At 42.7% G+C, this 26,544-nt stretch overlaps 1 protein-coding gene across 1 annotated transcript; it reads left to right on the top strand.

The window, feature by feature from the left end:
* Window positions 1–323: 323 nt before the first annotated feature.
* On the top strand, window positions 324–25,701 carry fhl3a (four and a half LIM domains 3a). The gene is made up of 6 exons (XM_027001590.2): window positions 324–504; window positions 19,803–19,982; window positions 20,857–21,031; window positions 22,501–22,670; window positions 23,168–23,354; window positions 23,445–25,701. The coding sequence occupies exons 2-6, from the start codon at window positions 19,827–19,829 to the stop codon at window positions 23,594–23,596; spliced, it is 840 nt and encodes a 279-aa protein (XP_026857391.1). The 5' UTR covers window positions 324–504; window positions 19,803–19,826; the 3' UTR covers window positions 23,597–25,701.
* The last annotated feature ends 843 nt before the right edge of the window (window positions 25,702–26,544 follow it).

Genomic DNA, 26,544 nt, shown 5'->3' with positions numbered 1-26,544 from the left:
AAGTTTGGATGGGTTTATATATAAATAAAGTAGTGTCCCTGATCAAAGCAACGGAAAGCGTGTTTATTGTCATGAAATTATTCTCCAGATTGATGTATGAGTTAACAGGTAGGCCATGTCTGCGGCGTCTTGTAGTCGTTCACCCATTAAAGTGTATCAAATGTTTGTATGCTATAGAAAAGTTTTTAACGCAAATTTCATTAACATACAATGCTTAATTGTGTACTATATTCATTGTAGCTATGACTATTTCTGGAAAGAGAAGAAATTTTTTCATAACTGGGGCGGGACCTTGTGACTCACTAACTTCCTTGGTAGGCTATAGTAGCGCATGGAGCTGTTGAACGCTATCACTCTCGTTTAGGCTTTGGGGAAAGAGCACAATACGTCTGTGCGTCCGAGAAACAGGAATAGGCAATAAAGAAGAAACAACTTTTTAATGTTCGAGTGTGAATAGTGAAGTTGTACCATCTTTAGGCTTTGCAGACTACGCTACTTTTCTAGGTAAGTGCAATTACTTTTCTGTCTTAGACCACTTTACCTCAGCGCACCATATAATACGTTACTGACAATCCATTTTTTATGTTAATCTTTTCTTCGGTAACCAGAGATGAGCTTGGTTTAATTCTACATATGTAATGTATACTATATTCCATTAACTCGGACTTTTTTCTGGTTTGTAGACAAGTTTGGGGCGGGTACTTAGTAAATCTTCCGTCTTGTAACCTATGTCACTGAGACAAGTGACCCGATTCTTTCAAGTTTAGTTATTTTCTTAACAAACCCCTTATACTTATAGTCCAAGGTGATGTTTGTATAGAATTTCAGTTCATCTGAGAATATGCTGACGCCCTCAGCACCTGTTGAAATTTCGTCTTGATAAATAATCTGGCTACACATTTCTTATCCAAAAGAAAAAAGAGACAAGGGCACACAGCTTGCACATATTTTATAAGATGAGTAATACTGATGGATGGAATACTGATAGCTTAAAAACATTTACAATTCACCACTGCATACCTAGGCCTAACTCTAATGTTAAGACTTTGCACACATTATTTTAAGTAACTTTTAAAAGTGTATCCATGCACTTTTTATAGAATAGTTTTTCACCATGTAATGATTTTTTTTTAGTTCTGTCATAAGAACATTCACATCAGAGACTCAGAACTAGACTGTTGCTTCTTTGCATACTTCTCTGTTTCTATCAGATGCAGCTTTCTATCCCATTGTACATACTGACCATGCAAATACAAAATTAAGATCAGACCAATTCAGAGCAAAGGAAGTGGTACAGGCAGCCATATTGATAAGTGTTCCTTTCATATCGGACAGGATTCATTAGGACACACCTGGAATTGCACAGGCTCATTTGATTAACTCATTTATGAGTCATAAGTATCTACAGGCTGCACCTCAGTGATTCACATGCCCATTTCATATCTCACACTGTTACAATTTAAATACGTTGACATTTCACTTGAGTAAGCTTCTTTGTGCACAGAGGAAATGAGTAATGTCCATAACACAGCAGCCAAGTGAAAGGGAGCTGAGCACAGATTGAACAGGTGCTGCCTTTCTGCTTGTTTCTTCTTTTTTTTTTTCAAACCTCTAGCCAAACTCCCCTAATTGAAAGCTGTCCAGGAGCATCCTGTGAGCATCACAGCTGGTCGTTAGCCCACTGTAAACACATTCACAAGGAAGTTTTACTGGTGTGAGGTACAGCACTTTATGTGTGTGTGTATGTGTGTGTATTGGCATGGGATGGGGGGAAGTATTTTTTTATTAAGATGTGCATTTATACTGTATTCAAGGAAACTGATGTCAGATTTCATTGCAATCTTTGTTCATTCAGGGATATGTAAAGAGGTAGCTTAGAAGTAATCGTGAGAAACAAGTGTAAATCACCTCTTTAAAACTATGTTTTAGATCTTTCGTATAAATGCAACAAAATTACTGAGCCATCTGTGTATCTCATACAGAATAATGGACTTCACAATGACTGGAGTTTCCACTACTCTCTGAAACCCTACTTGTGAAGCAGGCTTTCTCAGTTTTTTGGTCTGGGTTTGGAATTTTTGCTTGTAGTTGTGTCTGTTTAAAATATCATACTGAATCTGAATCTGCATTATAATCTTAGAAAAAAAAGAGCCACCTGGAAACCCTCATTTAGTTATTTCCTTAACTTGGAGGTCTTTCATGACAACAAAAAAAAGTGTTCTAGAAAATCGTTTTTAGGAAAGTGAATTTGAGTTTACAATACATGAGCAGTAAACAACAGTAGCCCATGAACTGGGATGTCCTTTTTTGGGAGTAGCAAGGTATTCTGAAATTATTTCCTATTCTGATATTGCACTAAAACACATGGCCACCATGTGACTAGCCATTAGCCGATAGGCCTGTTTAAATTGCAATCATAACAGGGTGAGCAAAGCCGAGAAAAAGATTAAACAGTTATTGAATATAGTAAATCTGGGCGTGATATTTAATCTCTACACATGTAGAATTTGATTAGGTTATAACTCATTAGTGTATAAGGTGACTTCCTAGTTTGAACTAAAATATTCTCTCCTTCTGAGTGATTGGCCATACCAGGTCTTCCCATATAAAAATTACAGTGTCTCAAGTTTTGGTGCCAGTTATTTTAATGTTGAACCCTATGTTTTCTCCTCTCGCTGTTTTCATGCAGGGATAATGAGACAAAAAGTCTAAAATCTCCACTCCACCATCCCCCCCATGTAATTTTAGTGTCTGGTATTTGAGTTCTGACAGACGTCGAAAGGCTGAACATGAATTTGTTTGTGTTGTCTCTCCCCTTCTTCTGTGCTGGGTCAAGGCTGTGAGACTCCGGTGAGCCTTTGCTACGGTCACATTCTTTCAGAGCTGCATGTTTTTCTAAGGTTAGTCTTTCTCAGGCACTGAACCGTTGCCACTGACAGTGTCATTCTAAAGGGAGAGCAGAGTTGGACATGTAGGCTCACTTTTGGAAGTTCCTGAAGATATTTTAAATTTGCTTTTTTTTTTTCTTTTCTTTTTTTTTCTTTTTTTAATTACCTTGGTTTCTCAGTAGCCGTGACCCTAGTCTTGGCATGTGGTCTGGGCCTGAGTTTGATAGCACTGACGGTGTTCCTCTCCATTCCTGCTGAAGGAGAGAAGTGCTTACTTGCACTTGATGTTTACTCGCTCCCAGCTTGCCTTGGTGCTTTCTTGCAAATTCCATAGAACATGAGTGCAAACCCCAACTTGTTATAAAGGACAAGTTAGTTCAGACATGAAATGTATTCAGAAGCAGTTGTGAAAAACAGAACAGTCAAAGAACAGAATGTGACTTTGAATCAACCAAAAGAATGCTTGCCTTTTATCCTTATTATTTATGCTGTGTAGTTTGCATATTAAAGTTGAAATACTACAGACTAGTGGAAGTAATGAAATTCTGCAGAGGAACTGGGCGTGGCATATGCCACCGGCTGGGCCTACCTCAGGCCTTTTCCTCCTCAGGCTTCCCCCTTCTTGGCTGAAGTGGCGTGGGTGCACGTGTCTGCCATTTGGGGGCCTGGTGCGGGTGTTGAATGGAGACCTCAGGCTTGCTGCGCTGGGGGCTCCAGGTGCTGCTGCTGCCGCTCTTTGAGTGGCTGGTGGCTTCCTCTCTGGCTGGGGAGGTCATTAGGCTGCAATCAGATCCTTTTCATTTGGGCCCTGTGGGAGGCACTGTGCCGCTCCGTCTCGCTGACTGTTGTCCTGTTTGTTTACCCTTTCTCCCTCACTGCCCCTCTTCCTCTCGGGGGGCTTTGCTGTCCAAATGGACACTGGCTGCTTCTGTCACTTCCTGTCTGTATCAAGCTTATTTTTCCATCTTTTCCTTACAGTTTTGCACAATTTGTTAATGCAAGCCTTTCAGTGTCTTCACCTCACAATGCAGTGCTCTGGCCTAAGCTTGGTGGAGCGCCTTACTAACCATATATGCTTGTATTTCCTATGCACACTTTTATTCTTAAGCACATGGAAGTGACTAATATATGCCAGCAAACTCATATAGTGCTGTACTGCGTCTCTGGCAGAATCAGATGCAGATATATTAGTGTGCTCTGCACATGTGTGGAGATCACTGCCACTCAGCCACAGGCCCTGACTCATGAGCTGGCCCTCACCAAGGCCTGCTCGGGTGGATGTGAGAGCAGAGTTGTGAGACATGCCGTCACACACAGCGAGACATCTATATGCTGTTCCTCCTGTGGCTGTGTCAGAGGAGCAGGCCTGGAACGTGCGAATATGCCATCATGTCCCGTGAGGGTCACGCCCTGCGAGAGCCACGCCCTGCGAGAGCCACGCCCTATTGGCCCTGACTTTGCCTGCTTGGCACTCACAGTTCCCACTGTCACGTAGACTGTAAAATTTTCCTAGAGTCTCGGGGGGGGGATACACGTGGGTAATGGTTGAGAATGCTGTAATATGTCCAAAGTAAATAATAATTGAGTTTTAAAGGAGTTGGAAAACCATAGGGACTGTACAGTACAAAACTGCTGCAGGATTACCAATGTGCTATTGATAATATGTTACATTGTAAAATAACTATAAATGAGAATTTGAAGTAACTGGTTGCATATATTATGTGCAGGGAGACGGGTCATATCTTTTCGACACTAAATACTTGATTTTTAATGTACCACCATGAACGCATCACTTTGACACTCTTTGTACTGGTGTATTTAATGGTGTGACTGGTGAGTGGTATGCAGTCCACCTCCTGTCTGTGTGGTTGGGTTGGTCTAGTGATATCTGTATCTGAGTCCCTATAATTGGGATGAGCCTTTTAAGAAATGTCCGACAGCTTACTGGCCGGTTCAGTTTGCCAAAAGCATCTAGGCCAATGTGTTGTGTTTTGGAGCTGACGTCAATGGTAGCAGCTACTGCCATTGTGTAACAAGGCACTAACATGCAGTAATCACAGGCATGACGTCTTAGGAGAACGTAATTCACTCTCACAGAGCCTACTGTTTGCTCCACAGTACTGACATCACTGCTAGGTGTCATGAAAAGTCTTCCACTCAACACACACTCACATGAACACATTTAAAGAGAGTGCCAAAATTGGATTATTAGTACTGATTACTTCCCAACACTTAATTAGCCTCCACTGTATGGCATGAGAGCAAATGACTGTGACATCATGGGAGATGAGACGTAATCGGAGAAACACCACACATGTTTCCATTTTGTGAGTGTGTGTGTGTGTGTGTGTGTGTGTGTGTGCACGTGCGTGCATGCGTAGTTGCACATCTTAACATATGCCTCAGTTTTGTTATTTCTGGAGCCCTAAACAAACCTAGACTTTAACAGCAGACAGCCTGTTATAATCTTCAGTTATGCACAATGGATTGGTTCACCCCAGCTGACCTACAGTGTGTGTGTCAAAGGAACACACTATAAGCTGTTCACTTGGATACTTTACTGTTTTTGACTCTCATCCCTGTTGAATTTTCATCAATGTTTATTTGGTGTACAGCTGTGCGCAAGTGTGTTCTTCTTTGTTAAGTAAACTCTCCAGAATCCTTTTTGCGCATTCTGAGTACTGGTTGTGAGCCGACAGTGGGAACGTGCACCTCGGCTGTCATGCACTCTGCGCAGAGGCCTAGCTCAGGATGTGATGAACTCCCTTCAAAAGCAGCAGGCTGAGACAAGCCAGCCGTGCCATGAGGAATGAGGTGTTGGCTGGGCAGTGGCTGCTAGACCATAAACAGCAAGGCTGTTCTCCAACACCCTCTTCTCCAATATACACGATGACCAATGTTTATTGGCACCTTCTAGGTACAGGTTGGCACCAACAAAAAGGGCTTTGGAGGATGGCAGTGATCCGTGGAGGGGAGATAGGGTGGAGGTAGATGTTTCCTCCTTTGTCAGAACACCTTGCCAGGACTCTTTTGCTGTCTGCAGCCCTGGCTGCTCTCCTCACAGGAGCCCATAAAAGGGAGAAATTGTCGGTGGGGAGCCTATAAAAGGATGGCGGCTGGTAGAGGATGAAGCTGATTTAGACCAGAAGGCCTGGACGAGTGTTTTCAAGAGGTCTTTACACATCTCTGTGCCAGGACAGGAGAGGCTATAAGGGGATGAGTAAAAAGGAGAGAGACACTGTTGGGCAGATGCTGGCACCGTTTCCTAAGCAATGGGTCACTGTTGACATGGCTTCCTACAGCAGTCGCTGCATTAAGTCATGCGCGTGGTTATCAAGAGAAAGCTAAAGCAAAATATGTCCCCAAAGGTTACCCTCTAGACCAGCGATAGCATATCATGCCCAATTAACAATTACCTTTAAGGGCTGGGAGCAGAGGAGGTAAGTCCAGGACGCTGCTGTGATCTACTTCCCAGTGATCTGGCTGGACAAGCACTGATGCCATGACGCTTGAGGAGGTGCTTGCGAGGGAGACGTTGCCCTTTGTCCTCCTTCCTCCTCCTGTCATTATTACATGTCAAAGGCTAATGTGACTGTGCTGTCACAAGCCAAGAAATCTTTCAACATCTTTATAGCAGTGCAAACAAAGATTTTGTGCATTTTGAGCACTGAGGACCAAACTTGAGAGTTCGAAAAGACTAGGCAGGCAGAACAGTATGCCAATGCCAGATTTGTCATAGTGTGCAGTGATATACTTATTAATATTTATTAATACTGTTAATACTGCTGTAATTAAATACTGTCCTATGTGCAAAACAGGTGTGAAGAACTCAACAGATTTTTGGTAATATACTTATAGTTTCCACTCTCATCAAAGTTACACTAGTTCTTCCATGCAGTAGGTCTGCCACTGAAACAAAGGATCGGTATCTGTGTATGACTACATGTGTACTTTTGGAGGATTAGTTTCAGAAAGCCTTTTGGAGAACGTGGCAGCAGTTGCTACTTCAGACAACTGCCTTTCTGTCTGGCTTTTGGTTGTCTGGCTGCCTGTATGTTCATTTGTCTTTGGTGAACTGCTCCACTCTTAATCTGCTTTCACTGCAAAATGCTACACTGCACTCCGTTTTTCTGCAAGGTTTGTTGTAATAAGTGGAAAAAAATAAGCGGCGTCACAGACTAGCCTACATTTTGTTAAAAGGGAATCTCCGTTGTTATCCATTTCATTCCTGGATTGTATGTGGAATCTGCAGACATGGGGTTGGGATTGATAAAAGGGACTGGAACAAATATGTCTGAGGTGGGCTTTCTGACTATTTTAAGGCAGTATCATAGATTTACAGTGACTTTGGAGAAAGGGTATTTGAGTTTGATTAGCAGTAAGATAGCCACATCTGATTGGACATCTACATAATTTACCCTCGTTATCTGTGTTTACCAAGCTACCCACACGCAATGTTTATTCAGACAAAAAAGGGACTTTGCATTTTATCACCAGCAATGAATTAGGCGCCAAAGACAAATGGTGTTTTGCATTGCTGCATGATAAAGAGTGTACCATGTGACCCAGAGAGATAACGACATGATGGATTGCAGCTTCTCTTCCTTTGCAAAGTCAAAAACTCAGAAAACCAAGAGCTATGCAAAGGAGCTTTCCCATTCATGCGTTATAAAAGTCATCACATGTGACTGATATTTTTCTGCTATTTGATACATTTTGGTGAACTAAATTCAGGCCCCTTGAAAAAGCACACCCCTTTAGTCTGTAGTAGTGAGACTGACATTAACACTGACCAACCCTAAAGCACTTTAGTAGAGTGACTGTCTTACTTAAGGTAAACACAGAACGTCTCCACGGAGACAAAGGCTACCCTTTGTTAGTCATTGCTTAAGGAGTATAGCATGAGGGCAGAGAAGGAGCATGCAGAGATGCCAATGGGGTGGAGTCAGAGCCAGGAGCAGCCATAGGCAGTGGCAGCAGGAGCCAGGCTTCTGTGTCTATGAGGTAACGTCTCATGCGCTTGCTGGCACACGCATGCCTCTGCATCTTAACTCTGCAGAACGATGGGGAAGTTAAAGGGGGGTTGGGGGCCATGGAGGATTGATTTATAGACACCTCTGAAGGGTGCCTGCTCCAGCCACACGGCCTGCCTTCCGCTCCTCAAAGCCTGCTGCATGCTCCCTGTTGCAACATGGGGGGAGAGTAGGGGGGTCTAGGAGCTGACCCCCATGGCTGTCTGAATTCACATGCACGCTTCCTTAGTTTCTGGCAATTTATCAGGATGTATCTGGCCTTGTGATAAAATGAGCACGTGAGGGCCTTTTCCCTGGGGCTCATTTTTCTGCACGTGACATTTCCCCCCATGCCTCCTCTGAATGTGAGAGAAAAACCAGGCAGGAAACAAAGGGGATGAGTGAAGTTGGTGAGCTTGGTATGGGTCCACTGACATTCGTAATAGTTGAGCATGCAAGACATACGAGACATGTTTGAGCCCAGAGCAGAAGACCATGGAAGACAACTCCACTTGGGCTTTCCCTTGACTGTCCACCACAAGAAATGTTTGTTCCTAAGGTTGCTGTATCTGCATGTGTGCAAATATGCATCCTCAGTAGTTTGTAACAGTCTGGTTGATTCGTTAATGTAAATCAATAATGTGTTTAGAGCCATGATTAGCTGACATTTCTGAATACAGTCATCATGGCTTAGTGAAAGAAACATAACAATATTTGATGGACGCAAGATTTTACAGGCCTTCTCTTTTGCCAACTTTTTCAACCCTACCACTGATTTGTAGCCCCACAAAATCCATATGTAGACTCACATTCCAGGTTCACAGTGCTTGGATGTGACAGTAGTTCTATAATGGTGTGAGAATTTATGTAAAGGCTGTGTGATTATGAGAAAGCTGGTCTTCGATTGTAGATATGTGCAGCTACTGGACTCAGTGGAAGCCCCTTACAGTAAGGTAGCACATGCCTCACTGTGTGATTTATAAAGAAAATAGTGGGCCGCCTAGCACGGCTTGGGTAGCCATGGAGACAAACACTTTGGACTGCAATGGGAATTACTATGAATTTATTTGATTAATTTGGACATTTATGGGCATTTTTGACCTATGTCTCAGTGTCAACAATCATCTGGTTGTCCCACTGGGGGGGTGGGGGGGGTGTGTTGAACCATGTTTGTGACTGAATGGATCAAATGAAGCTAATTGGTAATAAATCAAGAGTGCTGTGTGTTTTCCTGCATGACTCACTGGAACACCACCACAGAGGGAGATAAAGGGGTGGGGGGGTTGGGTCAGCAGTGCAGGCAGCTGCTTGTAGCGTCAGCTCTTCCTCAACAACTTCTCCATTGTGTCCCAGATCTACTGCTGCTGCCGGCATTCTGTTTATTTTGGTGGCTTTGAACCCAGTGACGAGTGTGTGTGTGTGTGTGTGAGTGTCGGTGTTATCCGTTTTCCTCTCTCCGCCTGTATGTGAGCGCTTCGGTACGGAACATGAAGAGCAGGCTGCCCATCTGGCACTGTGTGGGCTTGTTTTCATGCTTGTCGCATGGTGTGAGATAGCTATAGTTTGCCGACACACACAGGAAGCAGACCAGCTCAACATATGTTTCCACTGTTAAGGCCAGTGATAGTACATGCAGGCCTTTGGTTTAACTTGAGATTAGTTTTGCTGTGTAATGTACAGCATAGTGTGTTTAAGGCCTATGTGATTAGAGTGCTTCTACAGACCTGGAGCTTGTTCTGCAGATGTCCCAAGGTCACTATCCAGCAGGAAGCCAACCTGTTTTGGGGCCCACTTCAAAACAGCAGGTCAAAGGATAATATCCACCATGTGCTTATTACTATAAAAAAGGAACGAGCACTCATGTCAAGTAAAAAGAACTCTGGGACAATTTTTATTCAATCCTTTGTTCCGTAACAGAACAATATAATTTACATCCAGGCATCATGCCTTCTACTCAAATGGAATCTTGCCTCGTATTGTTAGTGGATACTTTATTTTATTTATTGATTGATTGCTTTGTTTACTTCCTTAATCTTAAAATAAATTTAAAGATCTTTTTATTACTTAAGGTTGTAATGGAAACTAATCTCTGTGTGTGTGTGTTGGGGGGGGTAGTTTCTTGTGAAATTATGTCTACATGTTGCACTGACCTCTCAGAGCTGCAATCACTGCTACACTTTTTCATGCACATAGGATCAGGGCACTGTTTACATGTTAGCAAGGAGAAGAGTCATAAACCTGAAAGAAAAAAGAAGCAGAAAATACTGCAAATGGCATGTAATGGTTATTTATCCCCAGTCACTTCCTATTTTGCAGCATTCCTTCACATTTTCTGGCATGTGTGATCTTTTGTCCTTCTGTCACCTCACCTTTGCCATGCTTAGAGAGAGTCTCTGCTTCCTGAACCAATACGAACATTAATGGAAAAGACAAGAGTCATCAAGTCTGAGAGAGAGACAGAGAGAGGGAAGGAGAGAGAGAAAGTGGGATGATGATAAAGTAGCATAAGCAGGTTTACCACAGCTCTGGTGCATTAACCCAAAGGTCAGTCATTGCCATACCCACAGCCTTTACCAGCAGCCATATGTCAAGGGTAATTGCTTGCAGTTGTGGTGTGATTGTGTGTGGCCATCATCAGATGGGAAAATCGCTGAGCAAGCGACCACTGCACCTCCATTTCGGCTCCGATCCACTGGGCGTCCCGAATTAGTGCTTATGCATCAGAATCCACACTGAGCCCATCTGGGAGTAGCCACTGATTCCAGCACAAATTAGCAACATGCTCCTTGTGGCTCAGACTTAGTGCTGTGGCTTTTGAAATTAGCAGAGTTAGGCAGACTGCCGATGTCGCTCTCTATTGTGTCTTATCCAAGCAAGTGGATCAGTTGCTTTGCCTAGAGATGTCATGCAAGGCATGTTAGCCTTACTTTCACTGACCCAGTATTTCATTTCTGTTTCTACAGTCTTAGGTAGGGAAGAATGTTAGGGTTGGAATAAAGCCTTTGGGTATGCATGAATTTAAATGACTCAGGCGATACATTATGAGGATAAGGAATCCTATAGTTAGGTTTACAGTTAAAAAAAAAAAAAAAAAAAAAAAAAAGACATTCTCATTGCTTCAACAAATTTTAGCTTTCTTCATATTAGTTGGTAGAGCAACCCTCCATACCCATGGCCTTGGGGATTTAGACATAACGGGCCATTCTCGGTCACCTTGCAAAGTTGTTATGTCTGGCAGAAACAACTAAACTGACTGCACTTATTTCAAGCAATAGTAGAACAGTAAGCAGTTTTGGCTGTGGCTAAGAGTGAGTTAATAATGATTTAATGCTACTGATACTGCCCATTGGTATAAAGGTGGGGGGGGGGGGGTATTCTCTTAGATTTCAGCTGCAGAGAGGGATGTTGCTCTTGAAGTCATTCCCAGGGTTCTTAACTGGGTGGGTGAATTTGGACCCTACAATTATGCTGTTGTTTTATCAGTATAAACATGTAATTCATACAGGCCACTGCTGTCAAGCTGGGCTTACGGTCATTGTCACCCCTAAAAGCTGGGCTTAAGCCCAGATATTCACTCAGCCCATTGCAATAATTATTAATTTCTCATATTACAATTTATTTTTCTTCCTCCTTGAAATACTCTGTATATATTTGTTCAAGCATGATTCTACTAGTAATACCAATAAGCAAACGATCAAGTCAAGTGCTCTTAGGTCAAAAGTCTCTTTCACATATTATATAGTGAACCACCACTCAAATTTAGAAACCTACCCTTTGCTCGAGGAAATGGTGTACAAAGGCCACATCAGGTTTGCCAGACCACTACACCATGTACTTATTTTCTGTTCAGCGTTTAAGAGGGATGGCTCCAGACATTGGATGCATAGCACTGCCAGACCCCTGAAGTGCTCAGTTCAATGGGCTCTACTGGAAACTTTCACGCTGGAACTGTAACGAGTCTCCAGAATCTCTTACAGCAGATGTGCTGGCTGTTCAGGTCACCATCACTGTCATTTGGGCTTTGGTAACATCTCAGTAATAAAGGCATAGTTATTGCACGATGTTGTATTTTCCAGCTAAAGGGTGCTTGGGTCAAAGGTTCCCTCTCTCAAAGGTTTCTATCTCTTAGTATCTCAAAGGCTGATATTCACTCAAGCTGTGGGTCATTTGAATGATGACATTTGCACTTCATCAAGGGCAACAGTGCCAAAAAGTAGGTGCCATATCACTGTCTTACTTTTCTTTCTTTGTGGACCACGTAAACCCATTGGTGTTGTGGAATTTTGCAGCAAATGCACCACAGTTGGAGGTGCACCACCTCATGGAGGTCTGTGTCACAGTTCCCCAGCTATAACATACCTGACCCTCATGAGCTCATCAAGACCTGCACGAGGTGCATTAGCGCAAAGAGAACACTGCTAGAGCTTGAGAACCAGCCTCATTAGGCTCCATGGCAGTGGGCTATGTTGTAGTTGTTACAGATGAAAGCACAGACCTATCCTGTTGCAGTGGGCTCATGACAAAGGAAGGATAGTGATGACAATGGCCATGTTTGGTCATAAATTTGCTCTGTATGGTCAGTGGGAAAGGGAGGAGAGATCAGGCTCCTGGGATTAGGATCGTGTTTGTTTATTCTGGGTGGAATAACACACTCGTGATCTGTCGTGAGGTTCCATGGTGGCCTCTGGACACACTGTCCTTCTGGGACTGCAGACGCAGAACCATCCTGCCACTTGGCTGCTGTCTTCTGCATTCCTTCCAACACCTCAGCAGGTCCTCCCCAGCTTGGCTGCTCAGCTCACCATCTTCTCCCCTCTCTTCATGTCCTTCCCACCTCTCTTTCTGCATTCCCTCGGCCGGCTAAGCCCTCACCGGCAAATATCACAGCAAAGTGTAGAAAAAGACGACCTTCTCTGCATTCTCCAGGCAACGACTCTCCCAAAGCTCGTCTGGCATACTGCAGCCCGCTGCATATTTCTGTCAATGGAAACCAGATGTGAAATTGTAATGTATGGTATTTTTGCTCTCTGCACAGAGAAATAGGTAGGCAAGACTTCTTTTGACCATCTCTACAGCTATAAATATAACATAAAACTGTCTGTTTTCAGTTGCTTGACTGACCTTGGTAGTAGCAGGACTTGTTAGGAAGAAAGATTTGTTGAGAGCCACTGGTGCTGCTCTGCTCCATATGCACATGTTCATTTGGAATGGAGTGGGGCGTAACCAGTGAGCTCACACAGCAAAAGGCAGAACAGATCCTAGCCATGGCTTCCTAAGGCTGCCAAGTGTCAGATTTCTCAAATATTTATCCAGTCAGCAATAATATAAAATGCACATTTAGACAGTGTTGCACACCGTATTCTGAGATAAAGTTCTGCCCTTCCTGTCAGATATGCGTTGTGTTTTTTAAAGCGAGATCATTTACACTAAGCTTTCACATGATGGTGATCTTGAACATATTTTTTTCTTCTTGTTTTAAGTCATTTTTTTCTCTTTTTTTTTGGTCCACCGCTGCTCTTGAAAAGGTCTGCAAATGCCTGTGTAAAATGTAAGCCTCCTCTGAAGCAAGAGTAAAGTCTTCTACAACACACACTGCTAGCTCATCTAATACTTGCTAGAAGACTGATGCACACTACTCTGTCACACCAAAATATGATAAGGTACAGTCATGTCACTTTGAATCAGGGTTCAAAATGGTGAAACAAACTCTAAAAGGCCATCAGCATTGTTTCCGTGAGGTTTTCAAGATTCTAGAGGGCAGTTGGTTGATAATTAATTTTCAGCATATTGACCGTTCACAGCAGCATTCACTGCAGCATTGGCTTATTCAGCACACTGACACAGCAAAATGTCACAGTTACAGCAGCTCTCTGCGTTGAAGTAGAGCTAGAGCTACACAGGGTCAGGGGGCACCGACGGAAAGCAGGAAAGGAGGATTAATTCCAGGCCCTTTAAAGAGGGGGCAAAGGCGTCTCCATGGAATGACATCTCACAGATCTCTCATAGCCTGGAGGAGCTGCCCAACATGGTGCTTCAAGGCCTGCGGTCTGGTGGAACACTGTGTGGGGCATACCTTTCCACCTCTCCTCTGGTTAAAAGCCAGGACAATGACAAATTACACAGCTGGCAATAACAGCCCCCGCGACAAGTACCCATTTCAGGTCCTTGATGTTTATGAGGTTTACCTCCAGTAGAGTGATCTGTGCCTCTCCCAGTAGCAGAAGGCTGTGTTTTTGGGCTCAGGGGAATGACAGGTTGCACCTTGTATACGTCTGTTCCTCTGCCCATCCCTGATCCCACAAATGCTAAAACAGCAGAGAGTCAAGGCCTCAGTGTAGAGCCCACCCTGTTCAGCCAGGCAGGAACACCTGCACCTTTTGTCAACAAACCTAATGAACTCAATGTTGTTGTTGTGTTAGAGAACTGTTTATGGAGTGAGACCCTAGGAGGTTCAACAAGTATATGTTCGCTTTCCCATGCATTGTTTTCCTGTTGTCTGGTGTGATGTATGCACCAGCACACCGTGTTTAGCAGTGTATGCCGACTACAGCTGCAGCTTTTTTTTGCTTCTGCTGATGGTGTTAAACGGTTGCCTCAAACCAGATGTTGTCAAGTGCTACTTATGTTAGAGTGGGAGTAGCAATTGAGTAAAAATGTAATGAGACAAAGCCTTCATCAGTTGTGCTTAAGTACACATTTTGAAAATTGTCTACTTCAAAATGCATGTCCTGAAAGATGATGTGCTTCCAGGCTATTTTCTGTCTCTTACATGCTATGTGTGCTTTTTCAATAACATTTTACTACTGTATAAATAAATATAATGCTTTCCCATTCTACTTGAGACATATATATTTATATATTCAAAGAAACAAAAAGATAGAAAAATATTAGTAAATTCAGTACTGCACACACACAAAGATTTGGCGTGCTGGCCAGACAGCTAGACTTTCCCGCAGCTGTGCAAGTCTGAATACAGTTTGCAGGTAGACACTTCTGTCCTCTGCATGAAAGACAAATGTGAGAGATGACAGCTCTGAGGTCAGAGTTAGACTGAAAAACAGTCACTGTTTACTAACAGTGTCCAAACCCCAGCTCAGTGTCAGTGCTGAAAGGTAAACACCAAGGCCTGGGCTCTTCTCCTTCCATGCATGGCCATGATACGGCCTCACTGGAGCAGACAGAGCAGGTCCCGTGTGGCGTGAGGTTCCTCGCGGTTTTTTAGTGGGAGAGGGAAGGAAAACCATGGATGTTTCTCAGCCATTTTAGAAATCGGTCAGAACGAAAACTCCCTGTAGGCTGTGTTACAGCAGTTTGGTGGAGACAATGTTTTGAATGTGCTAGTGTGAGCATTCGGATCTGTTTTTATGTCGTTATCACCTCCTCCTCATTTCCTCTGATAAAACTAATTCTCTCCCTCACTTTCCTCTTTTTTTCTGAATGTCTGGCCTTATCTGATGAAGCGAGAGCTAGCGCCAGAGGGAACAGCAAGTACACGCATACAGCGTCTTCACTTTTCACCATGTGGTTTTTAGCGATAAAGTATTTTGAGACGTCAGCAATACGGCACAGGAGTCTTGTCAGGCAGACAGTATCCTGATCTTGTCCCTGGAATCTGTCATCTCCTCATCTTTAGCACCTGTACTCTTTTCCGTCAGGCTTGTTTGACCTCAGAAAAAGGATCATCCAGCTTGCTGCATGTAGAGGCTGTGCAGAAATCAAGTGATTCATCAGAAGGTCGGGAAGAGCACACGAAAATGCAGAGCACGTTTTGTGCAGTGTATGCTTGAGTGTTTTTGCTTTAATAATGTGTTACATGCTGCACAAAAAAGCCTTTGATCTTTAAACAGATCTGAAATGAGTGATCCCAGGGTAGTGTAATACTGTGAGAATAACCTATGGGACAATAAAGACACAAAACCCAGCAGATGCATGGTCCCAGTTTGTGGACATATCCTTTCACTGGCCCACTTTAAAACTGAGAGTAGTGGTGGCAGCGTCCCACATGCACATACCTTTGGCAGATGAAATCCAAAATGAAATCTGAATAAACTGATCTTACGCTTCATTTAATTCGTATTGCACAAATTAACTGCTCTTACTGTGATTTCATCTTTGGATGCTAATTTCAATGTGGCTTCCTGGGCCTTATATGATACACACTACATTTCTGCTGTGTTTTCTCCTTTCTATAAATCATACAGGGAGCTTTGGTCTGTTTGGATGGCCTGCAGACAGTAGACTGATCACAGTGTGCTTGTGTGTGTTTACTTAAATGCAGCCTTTCGCAAGGTTTGATTTAAAGCACAGCAAGGGATTCTTCTAGAATCTTGCAGTCTTCTTTGTCTAGTTTGTCTGGGTTCTGCTCTCTGTACCCTCTTATTGTGTGAAACAAGAGAGCAATATGCACATCAATAGCTTAAGTTTCTGTGGTTGTCTTGGAATCCAGGAATCATATTAGATATGAAAAGAACATGCACACAATTGGCAGTCACTTTATTTGAAACACTTACCTTATAACTGCACTCATGTTTGTGCTTGTGTATGTGTTCACTCATCACTTTATTAGCCACACCTAGAGTATACCATGATTTACTAATGGATAAGGGATTGAAGATCACTACATTTTATATATCAGTGCTACCATTTTCAGCTGTCACTAAAGTTTAAAGGTAATACAGCCATCATCAGTGATGTGGAACGCATTGTCTCTCGTTACGATTGACAGACAGAAGCCTTGTCAGCCCCAGGGGCCGGAAGAGCAGGGGCATGTTTCCCAGTGGGAAGTACAGACGGCCTGCTTAAGCCTAACCTGAGCGTGATGTGGGAGGATTAGTGCTGCTGTCTATGTGTCTGCAGCAGGATTTGGGAGCGGGTTAACATGCCAAGCTGCCCCCCCACCCCACTGCGACTCCTGAACTTCCCAAACATGCCATCATGACCCCGGCCTTCCGAAGGAATCTCACAGACTTGTCCTTTATGTGGCGGTAGCAGAACATTAGATACAGTGTTAGTTAAGATTATTTTAAGTTTCATTATTTATTATTATTCATTTCATTATTATTCTCACCCTTATCTCAGTGTCATTCACCAGGGTCAACATGATGTTTATATGATCATGGTTTATACTGGCAGTCTTGTATGTGCCAATGACTTTATCTCAAAAAACATCCTCTCCAGAATTGTTGGTCATAGGTTTTACACAGGAAGTTAAACATCCTTATCCCCCAGGGACTTCTGCACTCAGAGTTTTGGTATTTAACCACAAGCTGATCCATCTTAGTCACCAATGAAGTGTATGTGCTCTTAAAGGGTCCCTAAAAATTCAATTTTCAGGTTTAGAAAACCACTGAGAAGCGGTTGTATATGGCCTTAGGAAGACTTCTCCTAGAGGCAGTGTATAGAAGCATAACATAGGTCTTCATGGTACTTTTTTCAAGAGTAAAATTAGGGCTTATCCATGTGTTCATGTCACTGCCACATGTGGTGTGCCAGCCATGCCTCAGCTGAAGTGCTGCTGGGCTGGTGAGAATCATTCCCTCTAAGCAAAGCCATTCCGAGTCTTTCAAGTGAAGGCAAAGGGGTTATTTCATGTTCCCAGCTTCTGGGTTCAATCATGCTTTGACCCAGGGTCAGTGATGACATCATCCTACCCTGTCTGAGAACTAAATCATGCACTGCCTTGTGTTCCTCATGCTTGTGTTGCTTTTTGGCCTGTGCAGTGTTTTAAATGCTTGCCAGAGTGCAACAATAATAATAATCCTCACCCTTGGTAAAACACTTATATATGTATCAAGCTTTGGGTTAGGAGCAGGCTTGTGTTGGACTCCTTAATTCTTAATTCTTAAGTCCTGTAATCCTCAGTGATGTTTTCAGGGAAGTTACTCTCACTAAAATCTACTTCTTCTCTAGATGCATGTGTCGTTTAAAGGGGCAGTCTGTTGCTAAGTGCCCTGAATCCAGCTAAGCATCACAGATGATTCAACAATCTGTTCTCTACAGGTACAGCACGTACAAGTTAAAGAAGTGCTATGGTATTAAACCTCAAATACATACGTTATTCAGGATTCAGATTAGTTTAAAGGCTTGGAGGAATGTTTTGTAAAGTACTTGATATTATAGACAATGGAAGAATTATGCTCTGGAATTAATGCCTTGTAGAGTCTATAGGAGGTACATTTTTGGTACCTCCTATAGGCCTGGGTGTAACTAAAACCAAGCATTTGACCAAAAAAAATCCAAAGTATTTTAAACTTATCTGAATGCTAGAGAAAATGTTTTATGGAGGTTTAATACTACATTACAGGAAATACATGTCATGCTAGTTTCAAGGAAAATACCTTTAGTACCTTTAGAAGTTGTACAACATTTGAACTGTCTATTTTAATAAGATGGTGGTTCATTTTCCTGAAGACCTGCAGCTATGGAACTATAAGGTTAGCCCACCTGATCAGGCAATGTCCAGTCAACCACACACTTAGCCAGTAAGTGCAAGACAATTTCAAGCTGCAGTGAGTCACCATGATTGATGCAGATGGCTGTTTGGTCAAATCCCAGGTACTCTAAAGCTGCCTCTGAACTCATCAGCGATCCTGTCGGCTTATGAATATCTGTTCTTGTACAAACAGTTATTATAGTGGCTAATGCAGGCAGCACATGCCACATTGGGTGTGCTGGGAGCCTGCCGTAGCATGTAACAGAAGATGAAAGGCCCTGCGGCAGTAGTCTTGGATTCCTTCATTAGCAGATCTCTAATGATGCGAGACTGGGGCGGCCCGAGGCCGCGGGAGCCGATAATACGAGCACTCCCTAATTTATGAGCAGATGCAGCGTGAAGGAGCGCTTAGAGTGCCTCTCCGGAGAGGGTAAGTGGTGTCACTCTAGCGGAGGCATGTCAGTTTATTATTTATGGAGCTGGAGGAGGGATGAGCTCCTTTTATCCGAACTCCTCACACCCACATTCGCTTGGGCCTTTTTTGTCAACCAAGGAGGAGGCAAGAGGAAACAGGAGAAGCTGTGTCTCGCTTTTATCCTCCAGCCAGTGATTGCGCTCTCCCTCTGGGCCTGTGTAAGACAGGCAGCGCAAACAGTGCTTGAGGACTGCTCCATTACTTTAATTGCACGTGTGATGATTATTATTACTGGCTGCTAGGAACAGATATTCTGGCTTAGCCTTGCCCAAGGAGCACATTCCTGCAAACGTGCCTGCCCTCTAGCTCCCTTATGATGTGTTGGCAACCTGATCACATTGCTGCAAGGCTGTAACAATATGAACTTGTGACAAGTGTTTGTGGTATATGGGATACAAGACCGATTTATGTGTGTAAAATATGCTATGTAAATAAAAGAGTGTGGGACGAGTTTTAATTAAAAAAAAAACAAAACAGTCAGAACACTCAGTTTTGTACAACTGTACCTCTATTCATCCTGCCACCACAGACACACACACACCCTGTTCCTTCTTGCCTACACTCTCTATAGGTGGTCTGTACATCCCCTCCATAAATGTTTCTCTTATAAATATTTATAGGTGTGGCAGAGAATCATTTGTCCTGTCTGCTGCGTGGTCATTCATTTAGCTCTTGAGTCTTGAGGGTGATTTTCCCTTCATATTGCTGTATATTTCCATTAATTCAACACTGCAGTTGCATGTGTTTGTGGATGTATTCTGAGTGGCAGTTCCCTTGGCAACAAGCTCAGTGTCTTTCTCTGACCTTGTGTCCCACAGCTAGGAGAGTTCATGGGCTGTGTGTTTATTAGACCGCTATCTCCTTGTGTCTATCACTCGCTCTTCTTTTTCCTTGCCTCTCTTTGACTTGTTCTGTGACACACTGGTACTTAATGGTGTGTGTGTGCGTGTGTGTGTGTGTGTGTGTGTGCGTGTGTGTGTGTGTGTGTGTGTTAGAGACATTCGGCCGACCAGGGCAACATGAGCGAGCGCTTTGACTGCGACAACTGCAAAGAATCCCTGTATGGGAGGAAGTACATTCAGGCGGAGGCCAACCCCTACTGCATTCCCTGTTACGACAGCCTGTTTGCCAACACCTGCGACGAGTGCAAGGAACTCATTGGACATGATGCCAGGGTGAGGTCCCAGCAACAAAATGAAGACGAGCTGCTAATTTGCATTTCCAAGCAGGACACCGACACAAATGGAAACTCCGTAACGGCACAACAACATCCAGACATGGGCCAGACATGGATCATGCTGCATTTTACACAACTAAAACACATTTTCAATTAAATTTAGTCAAACCCACAATGTGTAAAACGTTAGGTCGTGCTACAGCAGATGAAAGTAACTGTGAAGGGCAAGTTTAATCCCCTTCAAATAAAGAGTGTAAACAGCCAAAGGAGCTCATTAAGGGCAGTAGGGCTGGCCACGAAATGACTGTATGGTTGTGGTGGCTTCAGATCTCACCAATAGGTGAGTTACTGACACTGAAGAACAGAAGACAATAAATTAATGCTACATTTGTGTTGGCTTTGCAGCATGCAAGTGATAAATGACACTTTCTCTGCCTGTATATATTACACGAGGAGTTCAGAAGCACCACCATACAGATACACCCAAACATGCAAACCCACACACACAGAGGTCCATTAAAGTCAAACATGTACAGTAGATTTTCTCATCGTCTGATGTTTTAATCAGATATGTCTTTGATTAGAAGAGGAAATGCAAATTTTGGTATATTTCGGTATTTCACACTAGTATCAGTTGTATTAGCAATTATAAAACTCAGGTTTGCTGTGCTGTCTAAGGCCCCTGCTAAGCTGCCTTCCGGATCTTCAAACTATTCCAGTAGGTAGAAGTAGTTAACTAACGTCCATGCATGCAGTGCAGATGTATTACAGGCTGTTATCAGAGCCAGGGCAAAAGCTAACTATGTGTGTATGTGTGCGTGTATGTGTGCGTGCGTGCGTGTGTGTGTGTGTGTGTGCGTGTGCGCTTGTAGGAGCTGTTCTATGAAGACAGACACTACCACGAGCACTGCTTCCGTTGTTTCCGCTGTGACCGCTCACTGGCTGATGAGCCCTTCACTAGCCAGGATGACGCCCTGCTCTGCAATGACTGCTACTGCAACGAGTTCTCCTCCAAATGTGTGGCCTGTGACAAGACCGTCATGCCTGGTAGGGAGGCCCTTGGCCCAGCATTACCTCCGCAGACATGAGTCATGTCATGACTGTGTCTCGTGTCAGGCTCACCCAGTGCGCTCCTTCTCTTGCTGAATTAGTTTGGCTCTAAATCCTCCCCCTGTGCCTAGAAGAGACAGATGCTCATGACCACAGGCAGAGAGGTAACATTCATGACCACAGGCATGGAGGTAACATTACTGTCACAAGCTTGAAATAGCCATTGAATAGATTGAGAATGTGGAGAAACAAAAGTTTTCAGCACAATGACTTTGCTCCAAGGATGATAGAGAGAGAGACAGAGAGAGAAAGCAAGAGAAAAGAAAGAAAGAAACAGAGCAATGGGAGAGGTAAACAATCAGCACCAAGGCTCGATGTGACAGAGTAATTGCCAGGTTGCTGATCTAGGTGTCTCTTAGCCAAATCCGTATGCGTGGCAGTCTGCCAAGCTTCTGATGACAGGGGAAGAAAGTCTGTAAACTATTTCAGCGGGACTCCATGATCCAGCCAAAGAGGCATAAAACAGCAGTGGAGTCCATGAGTAAATAGGCATTTTGTTCATGACATGACATGACCCTCACAAAAGCAGGTCATTCACTTTTAAATATTCTGTAGTAATAATCTGGAAAGCAGACAGTGAAAAGGATCGCTTTGATCCAACACAGCATGATTTGTCTCTGCTGTCCTAAACCAAGGCTTTCCTTCTGGAGAAAAACACATAGTTAGTGGTCAGGGCCTCTGATTGTGATGTGGAGTCAACAAGTCTAAAACAATAGTTCTCTGACTCTGTAATACAGAAATTCACTTGAACACTTTGCATATAGAAATATGCTCTCTTTTCTGTGATGAATTTCACCCCAAGTGTTTGGTGCTAAGAAATTATGTCTGTCTCTGTGGAGTCTTGAATGGGATAGAGTAGCTGTAACAGAATATTTCTTCAAAAAGACTGAGGATTACATGCTCTATCTCCCATTTGCAGAGTAAAGCTACACTGATCCTTTAATGTGGCCTCCATGAGGATGTTGCCAGCTGGCCTTTTGATCTGTAGAACTTGTGAACTAGCGCACTTTCAAGGTCATTATTGACCTTAATGATGTCTGACCATTACACCATCCCTAGATTGCCTTGTTTTCCCTTAATATATATAATAAAATCTAAAGTAGAAAATTGAAATTCTATTTGAAATGAAGTTCAATTAATTTAAATTAAATATATATTTAAACTGAAAATTAAGTCCTGTGTGATCACAGATAAAGATATTTTAAAGAGCATTTGCTTCTTGTGAATTTACATTTGGATCTAGGTCATGATGCCATTTTGTAGTGAAGATAAAATTATGTTTATTGTGAGAGACACATGGCTTATCTTCGTACACTGATTATTATTCCATCACATCTAGTCTTGGTGCAGGATCACTGGCTCACACTCTCAGTTCTCTCTCTCTGTGTCTTCTCTCTCTCACTCAGGCACCAGGAAACTGGAGTATGGTGGCTCCACATGGCATGAGGGCTGTTTCATTTGCAGCAGCTGTGAACAGCCTATTGGCTCCAAGTCCTTCATCCCAGATAAAGATGACCACTACTGCGTGCCCTGCTATGAGAACAAGTTTGCCCCTCGCTGCACCCGCTGCAAACAGGTCTGGTGCGGCTCTCTACGCTAGCTCCCTGGCTCCAGGCCGCTTCCCCGGGTTGTCCTAATTGGCCCAAAGCCAGATCGCTTCCCCAGTCCTGGACTGTGATACCATTCCAGCAGCCTGCTGCCTACCGCTGACCATGCTATTGGTCACTCACTGACATGGAGTGTCACTTTCATAACTGGCCAAAGCAGATTTGCTGAAACCAGCATGGCTGTGAACAACTACATAAGATACATAAATTAAATAACTTACTACACTCTCCAAGAAGATGTGGCTTAAAGTTGTTTTATTTAGGATTTAGCAGTCCTGTGATATATTTAACTTTCCATCTTGAACTGGAACTCTTCCCAGCTCTTTGGGTCTTTTCTGTTAGTGGACAGATCCACCAAGAGATCATTTTCATATTGTATTTTGAGATTATTTTCATATTGCTGATGAAAAGCTCTCATCATAATTTCCACAATATGTTTGGCATTTATAGAGTCTCTTTCTTCCAGATCTTGAGCAAAGGTGGTGTGACCTACCGTGATGAGCCCTGGCATAAGGAGTGCTTCTTGTGTACAGGCTGTAAGGCCCAGCTGGCTGGCCAGCACTTCACCTCACGAGATGACAGGCCATACTGCCTCAAGTGCTTTGGCAACCTCTATGCCAAGAAATGCGAGGCCTGTAGCAAGCCAATTACAGGTAGGGGGAGTGGCTTCCAGCCGCATGCACAAGCCAAGCCTGATCGCCCATGTTTCTGACTGCTCAGTTCATGCACATGTGCCTTCTCAGGTTTCGGTGGAGGGAAGTACATCTCATTCGAGGAGCGTCAGTGGCACCAGACGTGCTTCATGTGCAGCCGATGCTCCGTATCACTCGTGGGAGCTGGCTTCTTCCCGGAGAGAGACGAGATCCTCTGCCGGGATTGCAACGGCAAACTATAGAGCCTCTGTTTACACTCTTCTCCCCATTCTGCCAGTCGCTCACAGACACCCCCCCCCCCCCCCACACACACACACACGCATGCATGCATGCATGCCTCCACCCTCCTAAACTCCCAGAATCCCCAGAGCTTTCACCCATTCTGATCCTGCTCAGCAAGAACCACTATGAATACAGCACAGCTGTCTGATCTGCATTTGATACTCAACCTGGACAGGCACAAACACACATACAGCATGCTGGAGGCACGTGCTGCATCACATTTTTGCTCAGATAAATATGTTTTTGTAGGCAGTTCTCTGTTTGCAGTAAAGCAATACAGCTCCCTAAAGGTCCATGCAAGACCAGGCTTAGAAATAGTAAATCTATGGAGAATTCTGCCTTACGAGTAAGTGTTACTTACCTTTCAGGTGTTTTAAGCCTTTTTAAAAATAATTTTTAACTTTTGGCAATTTCCTTTTAGATTTTATTCATAGCCAATTACTGTTGTTACAGGTCTTTTTTTTTTCAATCCACCAGCCAAAAAACATCAAGTTCATCTGCGAGTGCTAAGTGTTAAACTTATTTTAACTTCTTCCTTGTAGATTTCCCAGCTGGCTGGTGTAGTTCTGACATTGGTGTGGTAGAGATGAGCTCATCTTGTTCTATTTGGCCCTCTAGGGGACTCTTATCTACAGACAGAATATGCAAACTCAGCAATGCTCATTTTGCACTGTTGAAGCAGTGCCTGAGAAGAACTACCCGGTACTTCTCACCCTGTAGGTTGCCTTTATCCAAAGAGGGCTTGAAAAGCAATAGCTTTTAATATGGAAACAGTAAGAAAAATATTTTAATATCGAAACAGCAAGAGAAAACTTTTAGTATGGAAACAGCACAGTGGAAAGCTCCACCCAGTCAAACACGACTGGTTAGAGCAATTAACAGTGAGTGGTTATAGCCCATAAAATTCTCAAGTGGATTCCATCATAAATCTTGCTTGGCTGGCTGTGCAATCAGATTACAAGATATACCACTTTCTAAAATGTTTCAGAGACTTCAAAGACTTTTATGGCTTTGGACAAAGGTAGCAGCAGCAGGAAACAGACATTGGTAAATTTATTTGGATGCAACCAGTAGTAGAAGTTAGACTTTAAAAGACAAACGTGATGATTTGATAAAAACCTGGGGTGAGTGTTTGAATGCTGCTTTACACTTTCAGCCATCACTGTAACAGTGTAACTACACAGTTGATTGTGGTATAATATGCTGGGTAACAATTTGTAAGAATGTATTAATACATGTTCTCTCTCTGTAGTTACAATGTACACATTGATATTGTCTTCCTTTATGTTATGTATGTATTGTTACACTTTATTACTCAGTTTATTAAACTGAAATTGCTGTTTTAGTTACACTGTAATGGCAGTGATATAATGTAAAATGCAACCAAATACTGTAATCAGTGAGCACTTCGGGTGCCATGTTTGCTCATATCTTTCACTATATTGTTACTAAACAAGTGGTATCTTATGTCAGAGTACATTTGATGCTCTAATGGAGTATTCCAAAGACATGTATTTAGAACAACAAAAAGTCACTTCTTGCAAAATTTGGGAAATGAAGTTTGCAACTGTGTTTTAGAGAAAACATTATAGCATTTGCACTATAGCTGGAATTAAGCATATCTTGTGCACAGACAGTAGTCAGAGAGTTAAAAAAAAAACAAAACAAAAAAAAACCACAGCATGCATGCACTGTATATAAACAAGAAAAACCACTCCCTAATCCTGGACTGCTTGCTATACCTCTACCCAGTATTTGCTATACCTCTACTCTGTATCTTATGTACTTTACATTTTTTTTATTGTGAGCCATAGATGCTAAGTGTCCATGCTAGCAGGATGGTATGCAGGCTGTGCTCATGCTTTATTTCTTTTCACATCTTTAATTGGTTATTGTTCTATCATTTGACTAATTTCACAATTAAAACGTTTCCAAATAATATGTATTCTCTTGAGCTTTGATGCTGGCTAGTCAGAGTTAGATAATGCTTTTTTGAAAACTGTAATGGAGATTTAGATTGGGGGTTTGGTTAGAGTAATAAAAGAAAAACGCGTTGAGATCGAAAGATGCTTGCTGATGTTATTTGTTAATAAATATTTTATGAAAGAATCCAGTTCTACTTACTGTCTGAAAGAGCCAGTCAAATAACATTCTGAGACACAAAGCATATTTGATGGGAGGGAAACTCAGTCATTTTGTAGCTCCATGTAGATTATGCTTGTAGTAATAATTTAGTTCAGTGGGTTTATGTTGGCAGTTGTTTAAGGAATTTACTGAATATTATTATAAATATTTTGTGCCAATCTCATTAGCACATTAATATTTATTAAATATATCAGTTCATATTTAAATTGTGAGACAACTGAAATTGTTTCTAACCCAGTTTACTTAACCAGTAAAATGAATCGGGGCAGAATTTCCTGATCTGCAAAAGAGTTTCACTTAAAAAGTGTTAAGAATAAATGTCGATGAATCCTGCTTCTAAAGATCTAGCAGTACAGTAGATTCTGTTTCCAACCATAATTTCCCCCACCTTTGTATTACTCACCTGCTCCTGAAGACTGTGACTAACCTGGTCAGGTGTGGTAGATTAGGCTGTGAGACAAGCTATGTAGGAGGAAATATCTCCAAGATTTAAAGTGGGCAGTCCACATCAACTGGAAATGCTGATAAAGTGTAGGAAAATAATTCCTGTAAAAATATGTATTTTAAAGCGTACCACTTCTTTTCCTTATTGAGACTGCCCCACTGATTTTTAGTCTTCTGCCACAGAAGGAACAGGAAATGCAAGGTCTGCCACAGTGTCTTCAGATATGCTGTTTAGATCATCATCAAAGATTTGTTAGAGTGTGTGGGCATGTGAATGTGCATGTTTTCTGAGTGTGCTCTTTCATCACCTTGATGAGAC

This window comes from Electrophorus electricus, chromosome 10 (genome assembly GCF_013358815.1).
Source record: "Electrophorus electricus isolate fEleEle1 chromosome 10, fEleEle1.pri, whole genome shotgun sequence".
In the NCBI taxonomy this organism is placed as follows: domain Eukaryota; kingdom Metazoa; phylum Chordata; class Actinopteri; order Gymnotiformes; family Gymnotidae; genus Electrophorus; species Electrophorus electricus.
This window is presented reverse-complemented; position numbering and strand designations above follow the sequence as displayed.

Excerpts from the sequence above, each read along its gene's own strand:
- fhl3a (XM_027001590.2), top strand. The coding sequence starts at position 19,827 with ATGAGCGAGCGCTTTGACTGCGACAACTGCAAAGAATCCCTGTATGGG. Across the intron at positions 21,032-22,500 it reads TGACAAGACCGTCATGCCTG|GCACCAGGAAACTGGAGTAT; the intron begins GTAGGGAGGCCC and ends TCTCTCACTCAG. Across the intron at positions 23,355-23,444 it reads CTGTAGCAAGCCAATTACAG|GTTTCGGTGGAGGGAAGTAC; the intron begins GTAGGGGGAGTG and ends GTGCCTTCTCAG.